Source organism: Drosophila arizonae, chromosome 3 (assembly GCF_054131065.1).
Source record: "Drosophila arizonae isolate 15081-1271.41 chromosome 3, UAZ_ARI_1.0, whole genome shotgun sequence".
Classification (NCBI taxonomy): Eukaryota; Metazoa; Arthropoda; class Insecta; order Diptera; family Drosophilidae; genus Drosophila; species Drosophila arizonae.
Genome location: NC_142923.1, coordinates 2697959 through 2720889, shown reverse-complemented (window position 1 = coordinate 2720889; position 22931 = coordinate 2697959). Strand labels below are relative to the sequence as shown.

General features: G+C 36.7%; 2 protein-coding genes across 4 annotated transcripts; both read right to left on the bottom strand.

Moving 5' to 3' along the window:
• Nucleotides 1–1460: 1460 nt before the first annotated feature.
• Proc (Proctolin) lies at nt 1461–11796 on the bottom strand. 3 transcript variants are annotated; one of them, XM_089464197.1, is made up of 4 exons: nt 11512–11640; nt 11380–11448; nt 10335–10652; nt 1461–3306 (listed from the first exon to the last, which is right to left on the bottom strand). In XM_089464197.1, the coding sequence occupies exons 3-4, from the start codon at nt 10593–10595 to the stop codon at nt 3106–3108; spliced, it is 462 nt and encodes a 153-aa protein (XP_089320323.1). In that variant the 5' UTR covers nt 10596–10652; nt 11380–11448; nt 11512–11640; the 3' UTR covers nt 1461–3105. The 3 variants fall into 3 exon arrangements, with proteins under 3 accessions (XP_089320323.1, XP_089320325.1, XP_089320324.1); XM_089464199.1 differs by lacking the exons at nt 11380–11448; nt 11512–11640 and adding an exon at nt 11778–11796; XM_089464198.1 differs by lacking the exon at nt 11380–11448 and having other exon boundaries at nt 11512–11665.
• Nucleotides 11797–14731: 2935 nt separating this feature from the next.
• Nucleotides 14732–22245, bottom strand: spz3 (Spaetzle domain-containing protein 3). Its single transcript, XM_018001487.2, has 5 exons — nt 20745–22245; nt 17792–17925; nt 16287–16411; nt 15259–15735; nt 14732–15178 (listed from the first exon to the last, which is right to left on the bottom strand). Exons 1-5 carry the CDS (start codon nt 21715–21717, stop codon nt 15022–15024), a joined length of 1866 nt encoding a protein of 621 aa, XP_017856976.2. The 5' UTR covers nt 21718–22245; the 3' UTR covers nt 14732–15021.
• Nucleotides 22246–22931: the final 686 nt, after the last annotated feature.

The following is a 22931-nucleotide window of genomic DNA, read 5'->3' as shown; positions in this document are numbered from 1 at the left end:
TTAGAGAACGAGAAAATAAGATTAAGAGACACAAGGTAATACGTATAATCTATGCCTTTATTGTCATATTTATGATAAAATCAAAATCAATACTGACAATTCTACATCTTCATCTATGCATATCGCTTTCTCAACTCAATTATACCTGACTTTAATTAGTTCTTTTACATAATTTTCAAACCACTTTCATAATAGCTCTCTTCAAGAGCAGACCGTGACAGATGTTTATAGCATGTCAAGCCCCATGATTCTGAGCTGTGAGAGCAGCTGGCAAAATCATATTTCATCTGAAATCTTTCTGCTTTCACCATTGCAGAGCCATGCGGCGGCATGGCATCATCTCCATCGACACCTCAGCCATGCACACATACTAATTATTATTAAGTATCTTTTTGTGACTTTATGTAACAGAAAAATATGTATATATAGAGATATACGTGTATGTATTTATATATAGCTCGAAATGAATGAAGTCAAAGACCATTTAAATAATATTGTATTTACATAAAAAGCAGCGAAAAGCAATTAAAATGCGTTTACAAAACAGAAATGTCGACGACAGGCAACGGAACTTTGGCTCACTTGGCGTGGGCACTTGTGCAGACGCAACGCTGGCACAGAAAGGCAAAGTATCTGTATCTTTTAGCTGTATCTTCAGCTGTATCTGTATCTGATGGGCTCGGCTCTGGGTTAACTGGGTCTGGCAATCGCCACTTGTTAGTTTTTAATTTGTCAAGTGTTGCACTTGAACGGGGCACAAAGAAAGTAAATTCCGTTTTTTTCTTTTTACATTTTTTTTTCCAATACCCTAAACACATTTAGAGATAAGTAAATGGGGTGTACTCGACTTGTGAAGAAATGCAAGTAGCAGAAAGAGGTGCGGCTGAAGGCTATGTAAAGGCAGTACACTCATTGATCAAGAATATCTCAATGGAGCTATGTCCATGAATTTCCATCCATTTGAAAATTTACCTCTCCGTCGTATCTCGTAAAGTAAAGAAGTTAAAGACCTTAGCTTTTAAATATGTATTCCCATATGCAGTGGCCAATGTAATATTTAAATTTGTTTCTGTATAGCTCGTATTTTAGTTACCGATAAATATCGATTTCTAAATCCTTTCTTGAAGGCTTCAAAAAATGAAAAATAATGCCTAATTTTGTGTATGGATCTCTGAGATCAGTGTTTATATGTGTGATGTCCATGTAAGCGCGAATGTATGCGTATGTCTCGTTATGGGGTCGTTCACAGTATCTGCTAGTCGAGCACTCCCCACACTCTCGCACGTTTTTCAATTTGTCCGGCAGTAAAACTATTTGTATCTGTAACTATTAGATACAAATCGGGAGTGCGTGTGTTGTATTGCATAAGCGAGCGTTTTTCCAGCTTCTGTCTGATGCAACGCTCTATCAGTAGATCTAATTAACAATAACTGAAAATGAAAAATAAATGTGCAGAGGCCTTGCATTGAAAATGATTTCTTTTATTGTTTTTGATCATAAGGTAATATACGTTTAAAGGTAACAATTATATAAACCGAGCTGCATTGCCCACACACATATATATATATATATATAAATTCATATATATATAATATAGGGTATATGGCGCCATAAAATTCAACTTGGAGGCCAGAGTCGAGCACAGAAATGTAAGCAGCAGAGATTTAAACTTGTGGCACTCGCTTGTAATATGCTCATAATTTATATTTATTTGCCCAGCCTTGAGGCCCATTAAAACAATGTAAAATGTATGAATAAGAAGAAAAACACGCAGGTTTATGCTTTCAGGGACGGGTATTACATATTTACAATTGACTCTTCTTCTTTCAACTAACAATGCAACAGAATCTGGCAGCCACAAAACAAAGTTTAAGGAACTACATATGTATACAGAAATATCTATGTGTATATAAAGTATAATATACATATATATGGTATAATTTTTGATTACAAGTTAACTCATTTTATGTATATATATATTTATAGTACATATATTTTTTTTAGATTTTTTCTTGTTGCTTTTTGTCTAGTCGTAAATGTTTAAAAATTATTGTTCTTATATAGGAACTGTTAAAGTTCTTTTGAGTTCAGTATTTAAAACCATTGAGTGTTTGCTTACGGAATGCAAAAAGCAAAACAAAAAATATTTGAAATGCCCTAACTCATTAAATCCATCTCAAATTTGATTAGTTTGTTAGTTTTGTTAGTTAGAATTGACTTATAAAATTGTTTGCTTTACATTGAGCTTTACATTGAGTAAAGTCCATTCTTGATATATTGTCGAACCAGTTTAGAGCTTTTAAGAGTTCCTTAAGAACGATTCTAATGGGAACTGGTAATAAATTAATGTGGAACTATCTATTCCCCTTGCTAAAACAAAAAAGATTTTGTCAGTTTAAATGAACTTTTGGAATTTAGTTTCTTTATAGCTTAGTTTTATAGTAAGCTAATAATTTGAATGTATTGATTGCAAATAATTTTTTTTTTTTAAATATAAATGAGTTTTGCTTCCTAATCATGAAAAGTTGTAATTTGTTTAAGAAGTCAACTTTTGGTAAGTTAACAATTTCAAAGTACTTAGCATTTCAATTGAGTTTCGATGGTACTTTTTAATTTTGTTCAGATACAGAACTAGTCCTCTCTTATGCATTAAATATAATTCACATTTGGAACTATATATTAAAAAATTGAATATTTTGAAATTCTGTATTGCTCTCTTTCGAGGTTCTTTACTTTTAAAATATGATCTATTTCGGAACTATTTTTCTCTGACTTATTTCTAATTTACAACAATTTTCGCATTTTAAATGAGCAGTTTCTATAACAATTTGAATTCGATTCTTTCAATTTAAGAATTTGTTCTCTGATTTATAAAAAAAAGTTTCAAATAAGGTTTTTCGACTCATATGAATTTTGAGTTCAAGTAGTTAAGATGTAAAGCTCAATTTGTAATCTGTGTAATTTTGGAACTAGTTATCTCAGATTTGTGTAATTAAAATAGGCTTTAGGCATTTCAAATATGTTTTTCGTTTGCATTCCTAGTTTCGTTTTTCTATAATTTTATGGGGGGTCGTCATGGTTGGTTGGGATTTTGGAGTTTCATCTTTAGTAGCGCCCATAGCCGGCGTCCGTATCGAGTGCGCCCATAGCACCTAATTTCTGGAGCCAGGCGGCATTGGCGCTGCTGCCGCTGTTGCTGCCACGCTGAGCGGTCAGCGGATTGTTGGCCTCATTGTGCAGACGCATTTGGTGTGGCTGTTGTTGTTGTTGTTGTTGTTGTGGATCCTCATTGCTCAACTCCAAAATCTGCAAACAAAAAGAGTTAGACTTACAATTGTTGTTGCTAGTTTGTTATTGTTGTTATGGTTGTTATTATTATCATTATTATTGTTGTTGTAATTGTTGCTGTTGTAGCCTACATGAAATTTGTGAGCGGAGTTTGTTAGTTTGTTAGCTATTTCAAAAAATCTGTTGAAATCTTACACAGTGCGAAATTTGGACACGTTTTTATCAGCAATTTGATATGAAGAATTCGCTAGATTTTGAGATTAAAAAAAAGGCATGTAGAGAAAAGTTCAGAGACAGAGACAAATAATGGTTGAGTTGACATATTTTTAAACTTTAAAAATATTCTTAATAATTTTTAAAATTTGTATTTTGCTTAAGATTAATAATAATAATTTTAATAAATTTTCATATTTTGCTTAATGAAAATTTTCAGATTCTTAATCATTTCGCTAGGTTCTTAAGCATTTCTCTGAGTGTAGCCTGTATTATGCTCGCAGAGGTAGGCTATGTGTGTGGGAAGCACGGTCACATGATGCTTTTTTTTTTTTTTTTGTTTATGTTTTTTTTTTTGGCGGTTCATTAAATCAAATGAACTTTATTCATATAACGCTGTCGCTGTCGCTGCTGCTGCTGCTGTTGCTGCAGCTGAGGCTCTACACCCGGTGCTCAGTGTGAGGTTCAGAGTGAGGCGCGAAGCTGTGCGCCGAGCGCTGTCTGAAAATGTGTTAATGGGGGGTATTGTCGTGTAATTATCAGACGGTAACCTCTTTTTCTTTCGCCTCCCAACTCTTTTGTTTTTTCTTCATCGCCTCACTTTTTGGCGAACGATGTGTGAACATCAGAAGAAAAATAAATAAGCGACGAGAAATACCTTAAAACAATTTTGCGCCAGGTAATTATGTTATTGCTAATTTAAAACATAGTGTGTGTCTTTCTCCCTCTCCCTCGGCCTTTCTCGCCTCTCTCCCCATCACAGCCCCCTCTCTCTTTCTCTCCCTCACACTGATGGCATCTCTGTTGCGCTAATGGACGCCCCTTTGTTTTTAATAACTGCGAACTGCAGCCATTGCAGCTGTGTGCTTCAAAGTTGAGAGATATATATCGTATAAGGAAGCGACCATCGTTATTATCGCATAGCATCGCAGTTAGCAGGGTCTGTCATATGCCCTCTCCACTCCATCTCCTCCCCTGCCTCTTCATTCAGCATCCTCACATTTGGACAGTTTAATTTGAGAGTTGCCGTTAAGTGCAAAGTTATGTGATTGGATAAGGGTCTCAGCGATTGTCGTCATTGTTGGTTTTCGCTAAGGTATCGTCGATGAGGAGGGAAGGGGCAGCTGTAGATGTTGCAACCCCAATTTCTGTAGCTGCCACAGTCACAGTCTTAATGGCCCAGCCACACGTTTGCCAAATAAATGTTGTTAAATATTGAGCTAAACGATTAACAATCAATAGGCTAGCCATCAAATTAATGATAGCAATCATTAATCTTGTGATAAAAGTAATAGTACTAAGTATTGGTAATAGTAATACTAGTAAAATTAAAAGAAATATTAGTAATTATAATAGATCCTTAAATTATATGCAGAGGTATTTCATATTTAGACATATTATACAATTGCTTTCCCTTAAGCTAAAACCTAGAGATTCTCTCAGGGACTCCAATGGCCAATATCAGATATCTTGCATATGACTGCAGTTGCTTCAGCCCAATATTATATAATTTATTATATATTATATTAACTCTAAGAGTAATAATTAAAATACCAAAGATTAAATTAATTTAAAGACTAATGATAATATTACGCCGTTGAATGCCAACACAAATGAATACGCAGTGTTGTTAAGGCCGACTATAAACAAATTGTTTACTTCAAAATTTATCATTAAATTTACCATGAAGTTTATTTTATTTTGTTATTTAACATGTGAAATTCCATCGAATCATCGCGGCACAAATATTTTTCTTTTTTTCTCCCCCAAAAAAATCAAGCGCATTTTTTTGTTACTATTATTATTTCGCACGCCTGACCTTAGATGTGGTTTAATTTATTTTTAAAATTAATAATTTATATTATTATGTGTATTTATAATTATTTGTTTGTGTGTATTGTTACGTTTCGTGGTCAATTTTATTTTTAGACATGGGCCTAATCAGTTGCTGCTCTTTGTGATTTTTGGCGGAGGCTGAGTGAGTCTTAAAAATGCCTTAAATACTTTATTATTATTATTATTTTTTTTTTTTGCTGGAGATAGAGACACGATGATTTTTTTTTTTTTTTTTTAGGTCTCTGAAACAGATTTTGAGAAAAGCTGAGAGCCCAGGCATCCTTTGGCATTACGAGCCACCCCTATTTCAAGCACTAATCTATTTCAAATTATTTTCATGCCTCTAAGCAGTATTTAAGTACCCCCAATAACATTTTGACATTGGGGTTTGGTAGTTAAATTTTCATTTAGTAAGTGCGACAGGGAATTGTTTGTTGTATTTACAGTGCCCGGTGCAAGTGAAGTCTCGTGTCGCGAGTGACAGGCGAAGGCTAATTAAACATAAGCTGAGCTCTTTGCCAACTCACGATCTGCAGGTTCAATGCATTACGCTTCGGCAGACAAGTGGAATTTCCTTTATATATTATTTTCTGCGTGACGTCGACAAAGTCAAAGTCAACCTTCATCAAGCGACCGACCCCAGACACAGAGACAGCCTCAGCTCAGCGACGTCATCTTCTCAACATTTTGTCTTTTTTTTTTGTTTTTTTTTTTATACCCTGAACCCATTGAAAATGGGAAATCAGGGTATAATGGTTTTGTTGAAATGTATGTAACAGGCAGAAGGAGGCGTGGCAGACCCCACAAAGTATATATATTCTTGATCAGGGTGACGAGCTGAGTTGATTTGGCCCTGTCCGTCTGTCTGTCTGTCCGTCTGTCCGTCTGTCCGTCTGTCCGTCTGTCCGTCTGTCCGTATGTTTGAACGCGTCGATTTCCGAAGATATAAGAGCTAGAGACTTCAAATTTTTTGTAAAATGTTCGTAATTACAGCGCGGATATCGAGTTTATCATTAAAATTCGATAACTCATCCCGATCTTTTTTTATCGATGAAAAACCTTATCGAAAACCAGTTATAAAATTATATCTTCTACACCTTTATTGCTAGAGTCTCCAAATTTTGAATGTATGCTTATATGCAATTTATACAATTTCGGTTTTTGTTAAAATTTACCCCCCACCTCTAAATTCACCCCCTCACCCTCACTTTTGTAAAACGCGTATTTCAAATACTAGAGACTTGTGCTTTGGCAATTGCATGCATATTCATGTTATAATCATAATCTGAAAGTTTCATGAAGATCGTACGTCCACAAAAAAAGTTATTAAACAATTAAGTTCTCATAGTAAGCGCACACTGCAGCCCATGCGTGTTTATGCGTGGGTGCTTGTATGTGTATGTGTTTGTGTATGTGTGTGTGTTTCTTGTGTAAGCTGAAAGACGCGAAAAATTATTGAAATAGCTAGCACTCCAAGGGTTCAGGGGATCTCGTAGTCGAGCAGTCTCGACTAGAGCTTTCTTACTTGTTTTTTTTTGCTATTTGACATTTGATTTTCCCTTCACGTTTTGCTACATTTTATTTCATTTCGCCGTTTATGTTATTTTTACCATTCTTCTTCTTCTTCTTCGGCTTTTTTTTTTTTTTTTTTTTGTATTTTTTTTCTTTTTGCCTGTTGTCTTGTTGGCTCTTTGTGCCGCTTGGCCAAAATCACTTTGTGCGCGTCTCACGTCAGCGGCTTATCGATTCGCAAGGGCCCTGCCATGAGTCAGAGACTCAAATGCAGAGACGCCAACTCAAATTGCAAAGCACAGACAACAGCCAGAGATAGAGGCAGAGAAAGAGACGGGCTCACACCCCAGAGCAACAGCGAGAAAGAGAGAGAGAGAGAGAGAGAGAGGATTGGACAGAGACAGACTGTGAGCAGAACTAAACCAACAAAAGCAATTCCAGCCATAAATAAAGTCATAAAAATATTGGAATTGACCTTGAGTCCCACACAGTTGCATGAATGAATGAAGATGTTCCAGCAGCAGTTCGATCACATGTGGCAACAAGTACGGATACAAATGAAATTGAGGCAATTATATTGAGAGATGTAATTAGATAGAGTGTAATGCCAACAGGGAACCCATTGGGAGTGGGGCCAGCTTATGATGAGATGACAGTTAGCTGTATGGAAAGCGTGGTGAGATACAGCTTTATAGAATTATAGAAATTGAAATGATAAACTGTTATAAAAGCTAAATAAAGAATATATGTACTTATAATAATGTATATATGGAACATGTATATATACACTAAATGTTCCATATCTAGCTATCTAGATGTAGATGTAAGATGATGCTTCAAAAGAACCATCAGCAAAAGTGTGAGAGAGACAGTTTTTAAAAAGCCTGGCGAGGTTTGTGAGAGGTAATACTGTAGACTAGGCCTTAGCCAACTCCAGACTAGACTCCAGCATAGACTTAGCGATTCCAGACTAGCTCCAGACAGTACTAGACTGCAGACTAGTCTCCTGACGAGACTAAGCGGCATCTTAATGACCTTATACACAACGTACACTGGCCTCTTAGTAGACCTTAAGCTTGCATAGACAGTTATAGATAATTCCATGGATAAATTTGAAAGAGGGTTTAAGAGTATCACAGAGCTAACTAATCTCTTCTGACCTATGCGTAGACCTTCAACTAAATCAACAGACAATTCAGAGAAACTTTAGTGATATATAAAGAACTAAATTGAGTTATGGACATACAGACTGACTGACTATATAAACATTTTAAAGCCAGGCCCATCAACATGCCCTACTATTTACAGACATCTTGCAGAGCAGACTACAGCTGAAATTAAATGTTAATCGTAGTGTCAAAAATTCAATAAACTTTTGAGCCTACAGTCATGCCAAGGCAGACCAGACAAGCTAAGAACATTTCAAAAAGCAACCCCCAATACAGACCCATTTGTTGACCTATATGACTATATATGCACATTCATCAGAAGACACTCTACATGACCTGGAGGCAAATTGAAATAACATCACTTTAAGCAGTTCCATTTAGAGCACTGATGACCTGCAGACAGTTGCTAAAAACAGAGCCAACAAGCCAACTCAGACCTAAAGACCCATTCAGAGCTAGTCTCAAGGACAAGCACATAGACGGAGCTCATCAAAAGCATAGACAGTGCGGCTTCAAGGCTTTCAGCTGAAGTTGCCAAGATGCTATACATAAACACTGAGAAGTCAACTAAATAGTTGCCGTTGCACAGTTGCAGTTTCTGTTGCAGTTGCAGTCGCAGTTGCTGGGGCACAGTTGCAGCTGCGTCTGAAAATCGAGTGGCAAAAATGATGTGAAGCATCCATTAAAAATTGGCCCCCCCTCCTGGTTGAGCAGCATTTTTGTGCTGCGGCTGTTGCGAAAAAGAACAGGAAACTTGGCAAGCAACAAAAAAAATAATAATAATAATAATAACACAGAAGGAGAAGAAGAAGCCGAAACAGAGGAATTTAGGTTTTTTTTAAATATAAATGTTTGGTCAGGTTGGCAAAGATGAGAGCTTGTAGCTCAGCAGGTTGGGGATTGTAGCCGGGCAGGCTCAGTCAGTTAGCAGCAGCAGCACTTGTTGTTGTTGTTGTTGTTGTTGTTGTTGTTGTAGCTGCTGTGCTGAGCTTGCAACGTAAAGATGACCAACAACAACAACTGCTTGCGAAAGATGTAAAATATTTGTGAAACGCTTTTGCAGACGCAGCTAAAACAATAACAACAATAACGAGTCCAACAACAACAATAACAACAGCAGTATAAAATACCTGAGCTGCTCAGGAGCTCTGCATTTTTTTGTTTTTCTTTCTTTCGGGTAACCCTATCTGGAGTCATTGATTGGGCGCATGACGCAACCGAAAAATGGGTAACCCGCAACAGCTCTGACCGATCCATCGAAACCAAAACAAAAGCAATAACAACAACAACAAAAACACGTTGAAAAATAAAACCCCAATAATTGGCGACATAATTGCAACTTAATACCACGCTTTTGACTCTTTTCATTTAGTTAATTATATCGACAAAAACAACCAACCGACAATAACAACAACAACATACAAATAACATACCAAAAAGAAGAGCAAGAAAAGTAAATGAAAAACAACAAAATGCGAAAGAACAATTTGATAAGTCGAAGTTGAAATGCCCTAACTATTATACTATGACACTATATACATATATACATCGGATTGACATCTAAATAAAAAATAAAAAAGTAGATATTTTATATAAATAATTATGAAAAGCATTATAAAATAATATTAAATATGTCAAATATTTTTCTATTAATTTAATCCTTATATATAAAATATCTCATAAATATACATCTAATATGAATTTTATATCTGTGACACATGCTAATATTTTCATTGCATCCAGACTCATAATTCAAAATTGTTACTATCAAATAAAAATAAAATGAATTAATAAATTAATTTTAAAAAATAAAATAAACTGAGTTTCTAATTTTCTCTCTAAAATACGAAATATATTTGTAAGCCAGATACGTATTACTTCACTGACGGCTATGCCATGGGATATCATGTTCGCCATTAATTTAATCTTCGTTGGCATTAAGAAAGTAAAAAAATTTTAAAATAAAAAATAAAAACATTTTTTATTTTTTATCCACAACTACGTCATATATACTTCATCCTCGAATCGTAACTAATTTGTACAACTTATATCTACAGTATAATGAGATAAACAGGCTTTGCTTGCTCAGAGTCATAATAATGTCGTATAATCACCATTTCCAAAATATAGAGTATGCATATGAGTTTAATTCACTCACATACACACACACGCAGCGCACACTCTCTCCCAATCTCCCTCACACTAATGCGCATTAACAATGGTCTTTCAACAGGCTATTCACTTGCAAAAGGGTGCAGAGTGCCCGGTTGCTGGGGGCTGAAGGGGGGGAGTGGCTGGGAGTCGGTGGTTACCTACCTGAAGCATCAGCTCACGCAACTTATCCAATTCGTCCCCATGCGACCTTGTCGGCAGGTATCGGCTCTCGCAAGGCTGCGGCGGCACCAACAGGAGCAGCAGCAGCATCAGCGACAGCAGCAGAGGCATCGGCAGCGACAGCGACAGAGACGGCGACGATTGCAGCTTCGGAGAAGGCATCACAGTCGCAGATGGAGATGGAGATGAAGATGAAGATAGAGAAGCAGATGGAGCCTGATTCCTGGTTGCAGTTAGGGTCATTATGTGGGCGTTGTTGTTGTGGTTACAGGTGCGGTTGCAGGTGAATTGGCTTTGTTGCTGTAAGTACAGAGAATGGAGAAAAAGCGGTGTAAATTATATTTTGCCAGAGGCTCAAAGGATTTGCTGGCAGCTGAAAAGCTCTGCCTAGAAAAACTAGATTCATACTTTACCAGACTGCCTAATACTCTATATTGGACATTAGACGAGGTTAAGGCAACGATTAAGTTTCTACTAAAAACTGATCGAGAATCTCGTATTCTCTCAATCTCTCTCTTTCTATCTAACTCTTTCTCTTTCTGTAAGACGTCTGTTATATGTACATATACATATGTATATATATATCTATATTAAAATCAAGATGTTAAAATATTTGTAATGCTTTGGATATGAATACAATTTCTCCATATATACCCTGTCATAAATATGTAACAGATATATCAGCATTTTATAAATTTATTAAAAATATAAGCACATTTTCATTTCTACATTAATCAAAACTTTAATGAAATATAATTTCATTATTTGTATATAATTTATTTATTTATTCATTATTATTATTATTATTTTATTTTTTATTTTTTATTTTATTTTATTTAATTATTTAATTTTTTTTTTTTTTTTTTTGAATAGAGTATTAGTCACTAAGCTAATATACCCAGAACACTTTCCAGCAAAAAATTAAAAATGTTGCACAGCTTTTATCCAGCTTAAATATTATTAACAAGTAATCAGAATGGATTGAATGCAGTTTTATAATTTCCAATTAGGCTGAACTCTGACTCACAATGCACCGAATAATTGTTGTTGTTGTTGTTGTTGCTGATTCCGCTGGGATTAGCTGTGCGTCACGAGCCTGTGCGTTTATTATCTAATATTTACTCAGTTATATATATTTGGATTTTTGCTTGCCACTTACGTCCTCACGATGCGCCGAACTAGGATAACAATGTTGCTTTAAGCCAAACTGCGTGCAGACATTTGTATTTATAGGCGAACGGCGACAGCGGCTGAGATTTTAGTGCCACATTTGGCCCTGATGACAGAGCTCTGCTGTTGGTGCTTCTTCTGCCAGGATATGACGTCCTACACATGCGCCACACACACACACACACACACACATACTCACACACATATAGGCACACACACAAACACACTCGCACACACATAAAGCGTGCGACTTACTTAACATTTGTTGTTTGGGTATGCGGCTAGCATTTTCTCTGACCACGTCTCCAATGCCGAATTCTTTTGCACATTTCGCATTTCGCATTAAGCTTAAAGGACAAATGTGTGCGCGCGCAGAGGCAACAACAAGTAGGAGACCTGATTGTCAGATACCCTATAAAAGGAAAGAATACCAAAATATGCTGAGTGATAGCTGATGAGTTACGGCTGATAACTGATGACTGATGAGATGATGACTGATGATTAATAAGTGATGAGTAATGACTGATGAGTGATGATTGATGTGTGATGAGGGATGACTGATGACGAATTTGTGAAGAGTGATGACTGATGATTGATGTGCTAACGATGTTAATGAACTAATGACCAATGGCTAATGACTAAGAACTGATCACTAAGAAATAATGAATAATAACTAATGAGTAATGAATAATGACTAATGACTAATGACTAATGACTGTTGACTGACAAACAATGACCCAGACTAATGACAAACAATGATAGATTATGACTGAGGATTCATAACAGACAAATGATTATGAAATGGCGAAATTGATTAATGATGACTTATTGACTTATGTAAATCCTGCCATTATTGTCTCACCAACTGTATGCCAGCTAGCTATTGAGTTTCTAGTACTGGGTATAACAATGGCAGCAACATCAGCATCAATATCATTGACATGGTATTTGCGTATTCCAGGGAAAGTCTGTTATTGTGTGTGTTCGCGTCCCCTTACGTATCTGTGTTGTCTATGTGCTGTGGGCGTCATATCGCCTGGCACGCCCCAACAGAAGAGAAACTGGCGAAATGGTTTCGCTTAGTAAATCTCATGGTTAGTCCACAATCGCTGCTGCTGTTGAAGGTATTATGATGCCCGTTCACATTATGATACAGAGGGCCTTTCGGGTTTGTGCAATGTACTCAGTTACTATTGAAGCTAAACACTCGAAATTTCGTACTGATCTAAGAAAGAACTGAAATTTTTAGAATACGCCCATTAGAAATTAATATGAATAATCAAATCTGCAAAAGATTTACTTTCATCTGATTTATTGGTAGGCACAATATGGATTGACCAGATATTCCACATAGTAAAAGATTGGATCAACAAGTTTTGACTTTGTTTCACTGTTTACCTGTTCCATTGTCTATTTATATAATTTATGTTCATATATGCTACCTACATTCACAGCGACGCGTCGAACAATCCAATATCCACGACAGTTTTATAGCTTAAATTTCATGATTTTATCTACTGGGGACATCGCAGAGGTATATCTTTCAATAGAAGATCACCAATATCTATTTATAGATAGTTCAATGATATGGCACGCCCAAACTATGCACCATGAACGAGTATTAATCAGTCGGTAGGGTTCAATTGCAATGTTCCTGGTTGCTGTTGTCGTTGATGGTGTTGTTGGTATCACTCTCGTTCTCATTGTTGTCGTTGCCAACGGCGTCGTCGTCATGGCTGCAAGTTGTTGACATTGCCGAGCGGGCGTCCATAATGTGAATCTCCACTTCACTAACTAACTGCCCAGACACAAATGCTTTGCAATACTTCCTCAAAGTGTTGTTGTTGCTGCTGGTTACAAAAAAAAAAAAAAAAAAAAAAAAAAAAATAGAAAATAAACTGATAAAAATGTTACCATTTGTATACCATGCACGACTACAAGTTCCCCAAGCCGAAAATTTTTGATATAGCGCAGTTTTGTGTGGCCATTGCTGTGATTGAATACGTGTCTGGCATGCGAACTGCAATTCCAAGGGATTATTTTTACGACCTGAAGCTGAAAGACAAGGAATGAATATGTTTTATTCTCATCATCGCCTTCTTCTGCCTCTGCTTCTTCTCTTCTGGTTTTTCTGGTATTTATGAATCGCAGGCGCATAAACCTTTTATGAAACAGTTAAGAAGGAATGCAGAAGGACAACATGCAAAGGGTATTCGCATCGCATTTAAGTGAATAAAATGCTTCTGACCCACAAAATTGCTAAAGTGATTCATGAAAAAGCTTTTTGTTGTTGCCATTGAGCTTCATATCAAATGGAAGCTGTATGCAGCGCGGCTGAAAGCTCGCTGCTATGAAATGGGAGCAAAGCTTACGGTAACGGTAAAGTAGCTTTGGGCTGGGCTTGGCTAAATGGTTCATTACCTGGAAAAGTTGTTTTTAAAAAATGTAAATATATGTATATATGTATAAATTATTGGATGATAGATAATATAGCATATGAAATATATGATATGGGCTTTATTAAGACTGTTTATATGTGACATTATTAAATACATACATAATATGCCATGTACATACATTCATACATATATGATATTCATTTAGAATTTTATATTTAGAGTTGTTTTGAAAATATTAAATTTACATCGGTTAACCAAAAGATTTTGATTTTTGTTAAATATCGATTGATCTAAATGAAACCCACAGAAAAAACTTTTCTGTCAAGCCTTTCAGTACATTGAAGACATCTAATAAATAATTTTGTATGGTATCATATGTATTCGCAGCCCATTTTATTATGAATTTATGCAATGTACACTAGACATTGTCACAGTGATATTAGAAAAATTGGTACATTAGTACATAGGATGGTGATGCATTGGTTTATTGGTACATTCGTTCCCTGGTACATCGGTACATTTATATAAAACGAGAATCTGCCAAAAACGGAAAGATATATTTCCGGAATATTAACATTATATAACATTATATAATATCAAGGAAATCCATCCAGGCTCCTCGAACATAAACATGAATTAAAATAAATAAAATGTAAATATTAAACGAAATCGATTGTTTCTTCGACTTAATGACAAATATGTAAATTTCTTAATAAAGTCGTCAGCTTTTAAATCGCATTAACTCAAAAAGTTAAAGCCGAAAATAAAAACTAATAAAATATCAATTAAAAGAAATAGCCTTGCTCCGCATTGATTTCGAATTTAAATTTTATTCATTTATCGTTCGTCAATGACAATTACAATTTAAAATACAACAACATAAAATGGAGACTGTAGGTGGATATTAGGATATGATATATAGATGGGATATGGCTCGTACAAAAAGAGTTTAAACATTAAACTAAGCGCTACGAGTAACTTAATGGTTTTAGGATCTACTTAAGAACAACTAAAATACATTCAGTGGCATTCTACAAAAGAAACACTATCTCTTCTACTTCTTCATCATCTCATCATCATCATCTTTTACTATATATGATTTAGGGATTGCAGCGGCAGACACAGCATGAAGGAAACAGGAACCAATCCATAAAAATGCCTTTGCAATCATTATCGGGATCGTAGGCCAACAGACGGTGCCATTTATATTTCTGCTCACAGCCGCATTCGCCCTCACAGCGTGACGTTTGGGTGTTGCTACAAAGGACGAAACATATATACATATACATACATACATATATATCAGATTTATATAGAACTCTATTTATTTGTCGCACCTGCACACCTCCTGGTGTATGGCCTGCTCGAAGTGTTGCGTGTTCACAATGGCTCTGATTTTCCCGGCCGAATTTGAGGCCCAATAGGGCGTCACAATTTCAATTTTCGATTCGCATGCATCGAGTCGCCCTGTGCCTGAATTGCCATTCGCATTGCCGGGCAGATTATTGGCTCTACTGGTGCCACCTCCGCCTGCCCCACCTCCAGCGCCTCCTCGATTCCGATTGCCACCAGCTGCTGCTGCCTGCCGCTTCTTCCGCAGCTCGCCAAAGTAACTGTCGCCGGCTTCACCTGCTGTAGCCGCATACGCGCCAGGTGGTATGAATATATCCGGCTCGTCTATGAAGCGTCGCTTGCGCACCTTGGCTTGCCCACCTGAACCACCGCCACCACCACCTTCCATATTCATCTCGAAGTCGCCGTACATGCGACGCATCAACGCCTTGTTGTCGTCTATGAATCGTTCGATTTTATCGCTAGAGGAGTGAGAGAGAAGCATTTAGATAAGTTTAGTTTATTATTCTGCTTGTTACTTTTGAGGATTATCTTGACAACTTCATTTTCCATCATTCCATCACATCGGTTTACTACATATATATAATATTCTCCGTATGACGAATCGGCCAGGGAATTAAATCCAACTAATATAACTTCTATAGCCCCAAGTGTATTTAAAGTTCGTTAGAGTAAAAAATTTTCCAGTCGCCGCTCAGTTGAACGAACTTTGAATAGGTTCTAGTCGATCTTTAGCCACGCTTTGAGTAATTGTCATAAATATTTCCTTGAGATGAACGTAAAAACTTGCTAAAAATTGTTAATAAAAATAATTAAATATAATTCTATGCGCATTTCAAACTATTTTAGCAACTCAAGCGGAGACGTCAAAATGTATTTCACAAAAAGACAAAAGAAAATATGAATTATACATAATCGATGCTAAGAAAACCCACAACATTTTTCTTTTTCACTCTGGAAGGTTAAGTTTTATGATAATTTATGGCTATATGCTGATTGTTCAGTTACTCACATGGGATAGCTGTTGCCGGCTGTGGGGCAGAACAACTGATGATAACGCTTGATGCAGGGCACGCCCTTGATGACATCGCCTCGAACATCCAGGCCGAGCGCAACGGAGAGCGCCGTCCACCAGATCTAAAGAGAGGCAGACAGAGAAAGAGTAAGAGAGAGAGAGAGAGGGAGAGTGAGTGATGGAGTGACATTGACATCGACGGCCTATAACAAAATTTATGGCAGGGTGTGAAAATAAAATGACTCAAAAACATTAAACAAAAAAAACAAAAAATTTCATTTAATTGTCGAACGATCCGAAATCTTAGAGTATCAGAGAGTCTCTTAGCAGCTGGACGGTTCATGATTATCATCACACCTCTTAACGAAACGAACTCGCGCGACCTTCGTGCGCCAAAAACAACATAAAGAGCAACAGCAACAACAACACAAACTCTCGCACACACTCGCCGAAGATCGTCAAAGTTATTTCCGCAAATGAGCAAACTCGATCGATATACTTTGTTACTTATTCCTAAAGCCGTAATCGCAAAGCAAAGTTTCGGAAAACACGCGCGCGTGTCCGTTTTAAGATTTGACTTAAGACTTATTTCGTTCTTTTATTTATTTTATTTTATTTTATTTTTTTCATTAATGGAGGGGGTGTACTTGCCGGAATTGACGCAAATAATGATATAGCTGATATGATATGATCAGTTTTGCGAAATTCTCTTTTCCGTTATAGCATGAGTAAAGTATTTTTTGTTTTGTATTGGCATTCAAACGGTGGTTGGGGGAGTACTTATTGGGATTTAAGAGAATGTTGCCAAATGATGCGATATCTTGACAGGATTTGTACAATGTGATGGGTAGTCATATTTTATAATGGATTTTAAATTTATTTAGCTGTATTCTAACTCTTTACTAATTTACTTTTCCATTTAAAATTTGATCAATAAGATATGTCTCTATATCGGCAGAGCTTTTACCATTTTCAGAAATCAAATTACAACTTTTGTTTCTTATAATGTATATATAAAAAAATATCATGAAAATGATGGAATTTGCTAAAATAAATTAAAAAACTATTATGTTAATCAATGTATCATCTGGCCAACTTCTTAATATTTCATAATATTGTTTGTTGTTGGATATGCATATTTTATGATTATTGATTGAGTCTTAATTATTTTAAATGTGAACTACAAATTTCAGCTAATTCAAGATAATATCTATAACTGTCATATGATATAATACGATATTGAATAGTTATTCTCCCTCAGTTCCTATGAGAAAATATGTTTAGACATTTTAAAATTTTCTTACATATGAGTAAGATTTTTTTTCTAATGCCTCCAGAGAAATTTACAAGAATGCTATCATTTAAAGATAATATAATTTTTGACTCTTTTTCAAGAAAATATTTTCTTTTACTATACTTAATACCACATTAAATATGCATAGCGTGATTTTATTATTAATTTTTAAGTTATTTTTGTTATTTTGTTGGCTTTATTTACTTACCGGAATCTGCAAGAAGCTGCCATTGTTCGACTTGGGATAGGAAAATAATGGCACAACCGGCACGCTGCCATTCTTCAAAAAGATCGGACCCTGTATGGGTGTCACGGTTGGCATTGGGCTTTTATGCGATTTATCTGCAACAAAACAAAAGGAAATATATTAAAATGTAAATGCAAGAAATAACCCAAGCTGAAGTTGAAATGCGAAATAGTGCAAATAACTGCAGTGCTGCATACAAATCGAGCTGCAGTTGACACATATACTATATAAATATGTATTTAAAAGTGTACAAAAGTGCAAAACAGTGAAGAAGAAGAGGGAGAAGAAAAAGAAAAGTGAACATGCTGCACAGCATTTGTAATGGATAAAACGGATCTGCGATTAATGCGTGAACTGAGCATGAACTTTCCCTTTCCCTTTTTCATGCGTATGTAATGCAGGGAAAGGATTTATGCGAAGTGCGCATAGAATTTGACTGTTGTTGTTGTTGTTGTTGCTGTTGTTGTCGCTGTTATTGTTTTTGTTGTTGCAACTACTTCGCAACTGTTGCCGTTACAATTACGAGTTGAACTCGTTTTTTTACAAAGGTGAAAACCCCCCAAAAAACTCATCATAAACAATGCAACTATATACACATATATGCATATATATGTATATGTACTTGATCTTATGCATGATACACATATATACTTATATATGTGTGTATGTGCGTGTGCGTCTGTATGTGATCTCGCGTGTGCACGTCTTCGTCGTCATTTAAGACAAGTCGAGAGCTGTTGAATGGGCCCGACTTCTTGCATAATAATAATACCCACATACACGTACTCACACACACACACACATGTGAGTATATAGGTATAAGCTCAGTCAGTCACTTGAGCCTGTTCAGACTGTTGCCACAAAATGTAGCTCAAACAAAGAGGCGCCACGCGAAAACACAAAAGATATGAAACAAAACTAAAAGTGAATTATCAAATGCGCTGACAGTTTTTATTTTCTGCTTCATTGAGAGGGCAACTAAATGTCTAGTTGAAGAGCCGCACACACACACACACACACACTCACTCACACGCATAAGCCTGCGTGAACATCTACGTTTTGGGAAAGAAAAAATACCATAAAAAAAGAAGAGCTTTGGCTGCTATATAAATCGTGTGTTAGTCAGCGACAGCTATAAAAGTCAAACACTGACCATTTACTGTCCCAAAAGCGACCTTGTTTGAGCGGTTTGTAGACCTTTGACCTTGCTACGTCTACTTGTTTAGTAGTTGTATTTATTTCTCATTTGTTACTGTTGCTGTTGTTGTTGTTGTTGTTCTGGTTGCTGTTGTTGTCCAACAGTGCAGAAGTTGCTCTCAATTGGAAAGATACACAAAAATCAAATACACACAACAACACACAAAACAACTATGCGAACTAGCAAACAAGCCGAAAAGTATGAAAAAAAGTACACAAAAGCAACAACAACAGTAAAATAGAAACAGAAACAACAACAATTAACATACATTTGGGGAATCAGGTGCAAACGTGATAGAAGGTGAGCAGGTGAAGGAGAGCCAAATGGATACAAAGAGAAAGAGAGGAAAAAAGTTATATGAGACAGAGAGGGAGATACAATAAATACAATAGATAACAACAGAGAGAGAGAGAGAGAGAGAGAGAGAATGTTTATGGAGAGAAAAAAAGAGACAGGAGAATTGTTGATGGAGGTGATACAGAGAAGAGAGGAAGATTTGGACAGAGAGAGAGACAAAGAAAAGGACAAACAGAGAGAAATATAGAGGGAGAGACAGATAGAGAGAGGAAGGGAGCAATATATAGATAGAGATAGAGATATATAGAGAAAGAGAGATAAATAGAAGGAGTAATCCACATGATTCACTAAATAGCTAGACATTTACTTTTTGCTATACATATATATCTTTATATATATGCCATTTCCGCATTGCATCCCATCTATTTCCTAGTTAGTTCACATTTGCCTTCCTGTTGCTAAATTTTAAATAAGATTTAATCAGTTTTCAGTGGAGTTAATCACTTTTTTTTCTGGAATGTAGTAATGTTTAGAACTCTATGAATTCGCAACTTAATTCATAATTTATTTCTTAGTGAAGATAAGAAATAAATCTAACACACAATTTAAAAATATAATTCCAAGTTAATTTATTTTTCAAGAAGTAGCTACAGCGTAATGCATGATATATGCATACTATCTAAAACAAACATAAGAAGTATATTATTAAATAGGCAACAAGCAAAATTCCATATGCAAATAATCTTATCAACCTGGAGAACTTGTAGGTATATCTGGGGATGAGGTCAAAAGTGATCCACTACAAAAGTTGGAGATTTTTATTTATTAAATAGATTTTTTCAACATGTATATAAATACATATACATATGTATGTATATATTAGACACATATGTGAAGATATAAATTGGACATCTCTCTTTCAAGTAGTCTTAAATCTGGGCATTAATATTTACAGAAAATCTAGTATTTCCTGATTTGCCACACCTCCAGTAGATGTATAGGAGAAATGCTAACACTTGATAAACTAAGCGTATATATATTTTCCAATTTTAGAATCCCTAATACATGAAATGGTTTACGTTTACAAACACAAACGGACAGCCGGAAATTGAAAAAAAAAAAAAAAAAATATATATATATATATATATATATATATATATATATATATATATATAAGATATATATTTATATATATTTAAATTAAATGATATTTATATTATTTATGCACACATTTATAATATATTATTCATAAATCTCAAATCCTTTTCAAGAGCTGCAAATCTCGGAATTCTTCATATTCTTACTCTTACAATGTCTTTTCGTCATAGCCTAAGTTCTCATAGAGTGAAATTTGTTTCCCTATACATTTTTTCCCGCAGTGTAACAGAAATTCGCCTATCCATAAATTTGTTTACACACCTTTATCCTGCGCCTCGCCATCATAGTACTCGCTCTCATCGCCGTCCTCATCCTCTTCCTCCTCCTCGCCCTCCTCCACGTCGTAGTCAAGCACCGCATGCACCTGCGTCCTGGAGCCCTGGCCGGCTTGAACTCGCGTAAAGCCGGGCGCACGTTCCGGATAGTTGTCAGGTGGAGGCGGCGCCACGCCATATGTGGCAGCAGGTGTTTCCGTTTTGCCAGGCTGCCTGCCACGCTGCGCCGGCTGAGGCGGTGGTTGCTGAGGATTCGAATTCGGCGGCTGCTGAGACTGTGGCTGCGTATTGGACGGCTGCTGCTGCTGCTGCCTATTGCCGAAGCCCGTAATACTAAAGCTGCCGCTGTTCTTGCTGAAGGTGGCGCTGGCACTGGCGGTGCCATGCACGTTGTAGTACTGCTTCTGCTTGACAGCGGGCGCCTGGCCCGGATAGCGTGAATAGGAGCCCTCAGCTGGGCCACGGCCTGCCGACTGCGTCAGCTGGCTCTGGCTCTGGCTCTGGCTATGGCTTTGCGCGGCGCTGCTGCTGCTCTGGAATGAGACGCTGTTATCGTTGGTCTCCAGCTGAGCTTGGCTCGACGACTGCGACGAATGCTGTTGTTGCTGCTGCTGTATGTGGTAGACGGAGTTGCGCGAGGCGCCAGTGGGCGGCAAGTAGGCGGTGCCTTGCTTGCGTCTGCTGCCATATGGATAACTAGGATTCTCCTGCTGCTGCTGCTGCTGTTGCTGATGCAGCGCTGGCGGTCCGTATGGCTGATTTTTGTAATATTCTGGATGCTGCTGCTGCTGTGTGTGCTGTTGCGGCTGCTGATGGTGCTGCTGTTGATGATCAGCCGGCGAGTAAAGCAAATTGTTTGTATTGCTGGCCAGCTGATGGATGGGATGTAGCGGGGCGAGCGTAACGCCCCAGGGCTGCGCAAGCCCGCCGAAAGGCAGCGAGAAGTTGGCCAAAGACATCTCGCACCGACTGTCGTCTATGTCGTCAAGCAAATCACGTTCCGTATTACGTAAATTGTATTGAACTTTTTGCGTCAGTGCATGTTAAACGAAAGACTTAGGCAACGAACTTGCTGGCTAACCTACATATAGCATAATCGAATCGATCAGCATCAGCATCAGCATTAGAACCAGAAGCGCACGCTTTCAAAATGATTTATGCAAAATGTTAAATACAGTGGCACACACACACACACATACACACGCACAACAAGCGTCGCGAGTTATATAGTATATTATATTTATATGTATATGTACATATGTTGTTGTTATTATTGCTGCTGAGGTGTTGTGTTAATCTAAGTTGCGCGCGATCTGTTTGGGTTGCCGTCGAGCAGCCGCGACTCTTATGCTAAAAAACCATTCACGACAAGCTGACAATCGAGACTGAGCCGTTCTCGGCGTGCGCCTTACAAAAAAAACCTTAATGGGAAAAATATATATTTCCAACCAGCCTCAACACTCAAAATCAGAAACAGAAAAGCAGCAGCAACAGCGAAAAAAAAAACAACTAAATACCGACTTTTAAAAACAGTTGCTCAAAATATAAAGAGTGAGCGGCTAAAGCAGCGCCACTCCGCTCCACTCAGCGACAGCGACAGCGACGTAAGTTTTTTTGAATGGCAAAACGAAAAATAAAACAAAACCGGACAAAATATGCGAATCGATAAATGCGATCAACAAATACTCTAAAAATTTAATGGATCTGTGAGAAATATTAATAATAAATAAAAATGAATTTGAAATTAATATGATACAAATTTTATTCAAAATTTAAACTTCAATTTAATTTAATTAATATGTTACTTAATTCATTTGTATTGAAAAATATTATGCAATTTGTAAAAAATAAAGGAACGTATAATTTACGTATAATATTTGACGGCTAGAGAAAGAAGTGACTCCTTGGGCTCTGTTAAGAATATAATATTTAAAACTCTACTACACAAGTTTTCAATATTATAAAATGTATTCAAGAATTTAGTTCTAGCCGCCAATCAAAACTTATTTTCAGCTATCGAATTTAGTTTTCTAAAAAGTCTTTTATCTGCGCTAATGGGCCTGGTTCGACTCGCGGCTGGAATATTGGTTTTGCTTCAATTTGGCGACTCGTTTGTTTCATTTTCGAAAAGCGCATATTAATCACCAAACAAAATCGTCGTTGTCGTCTTGAA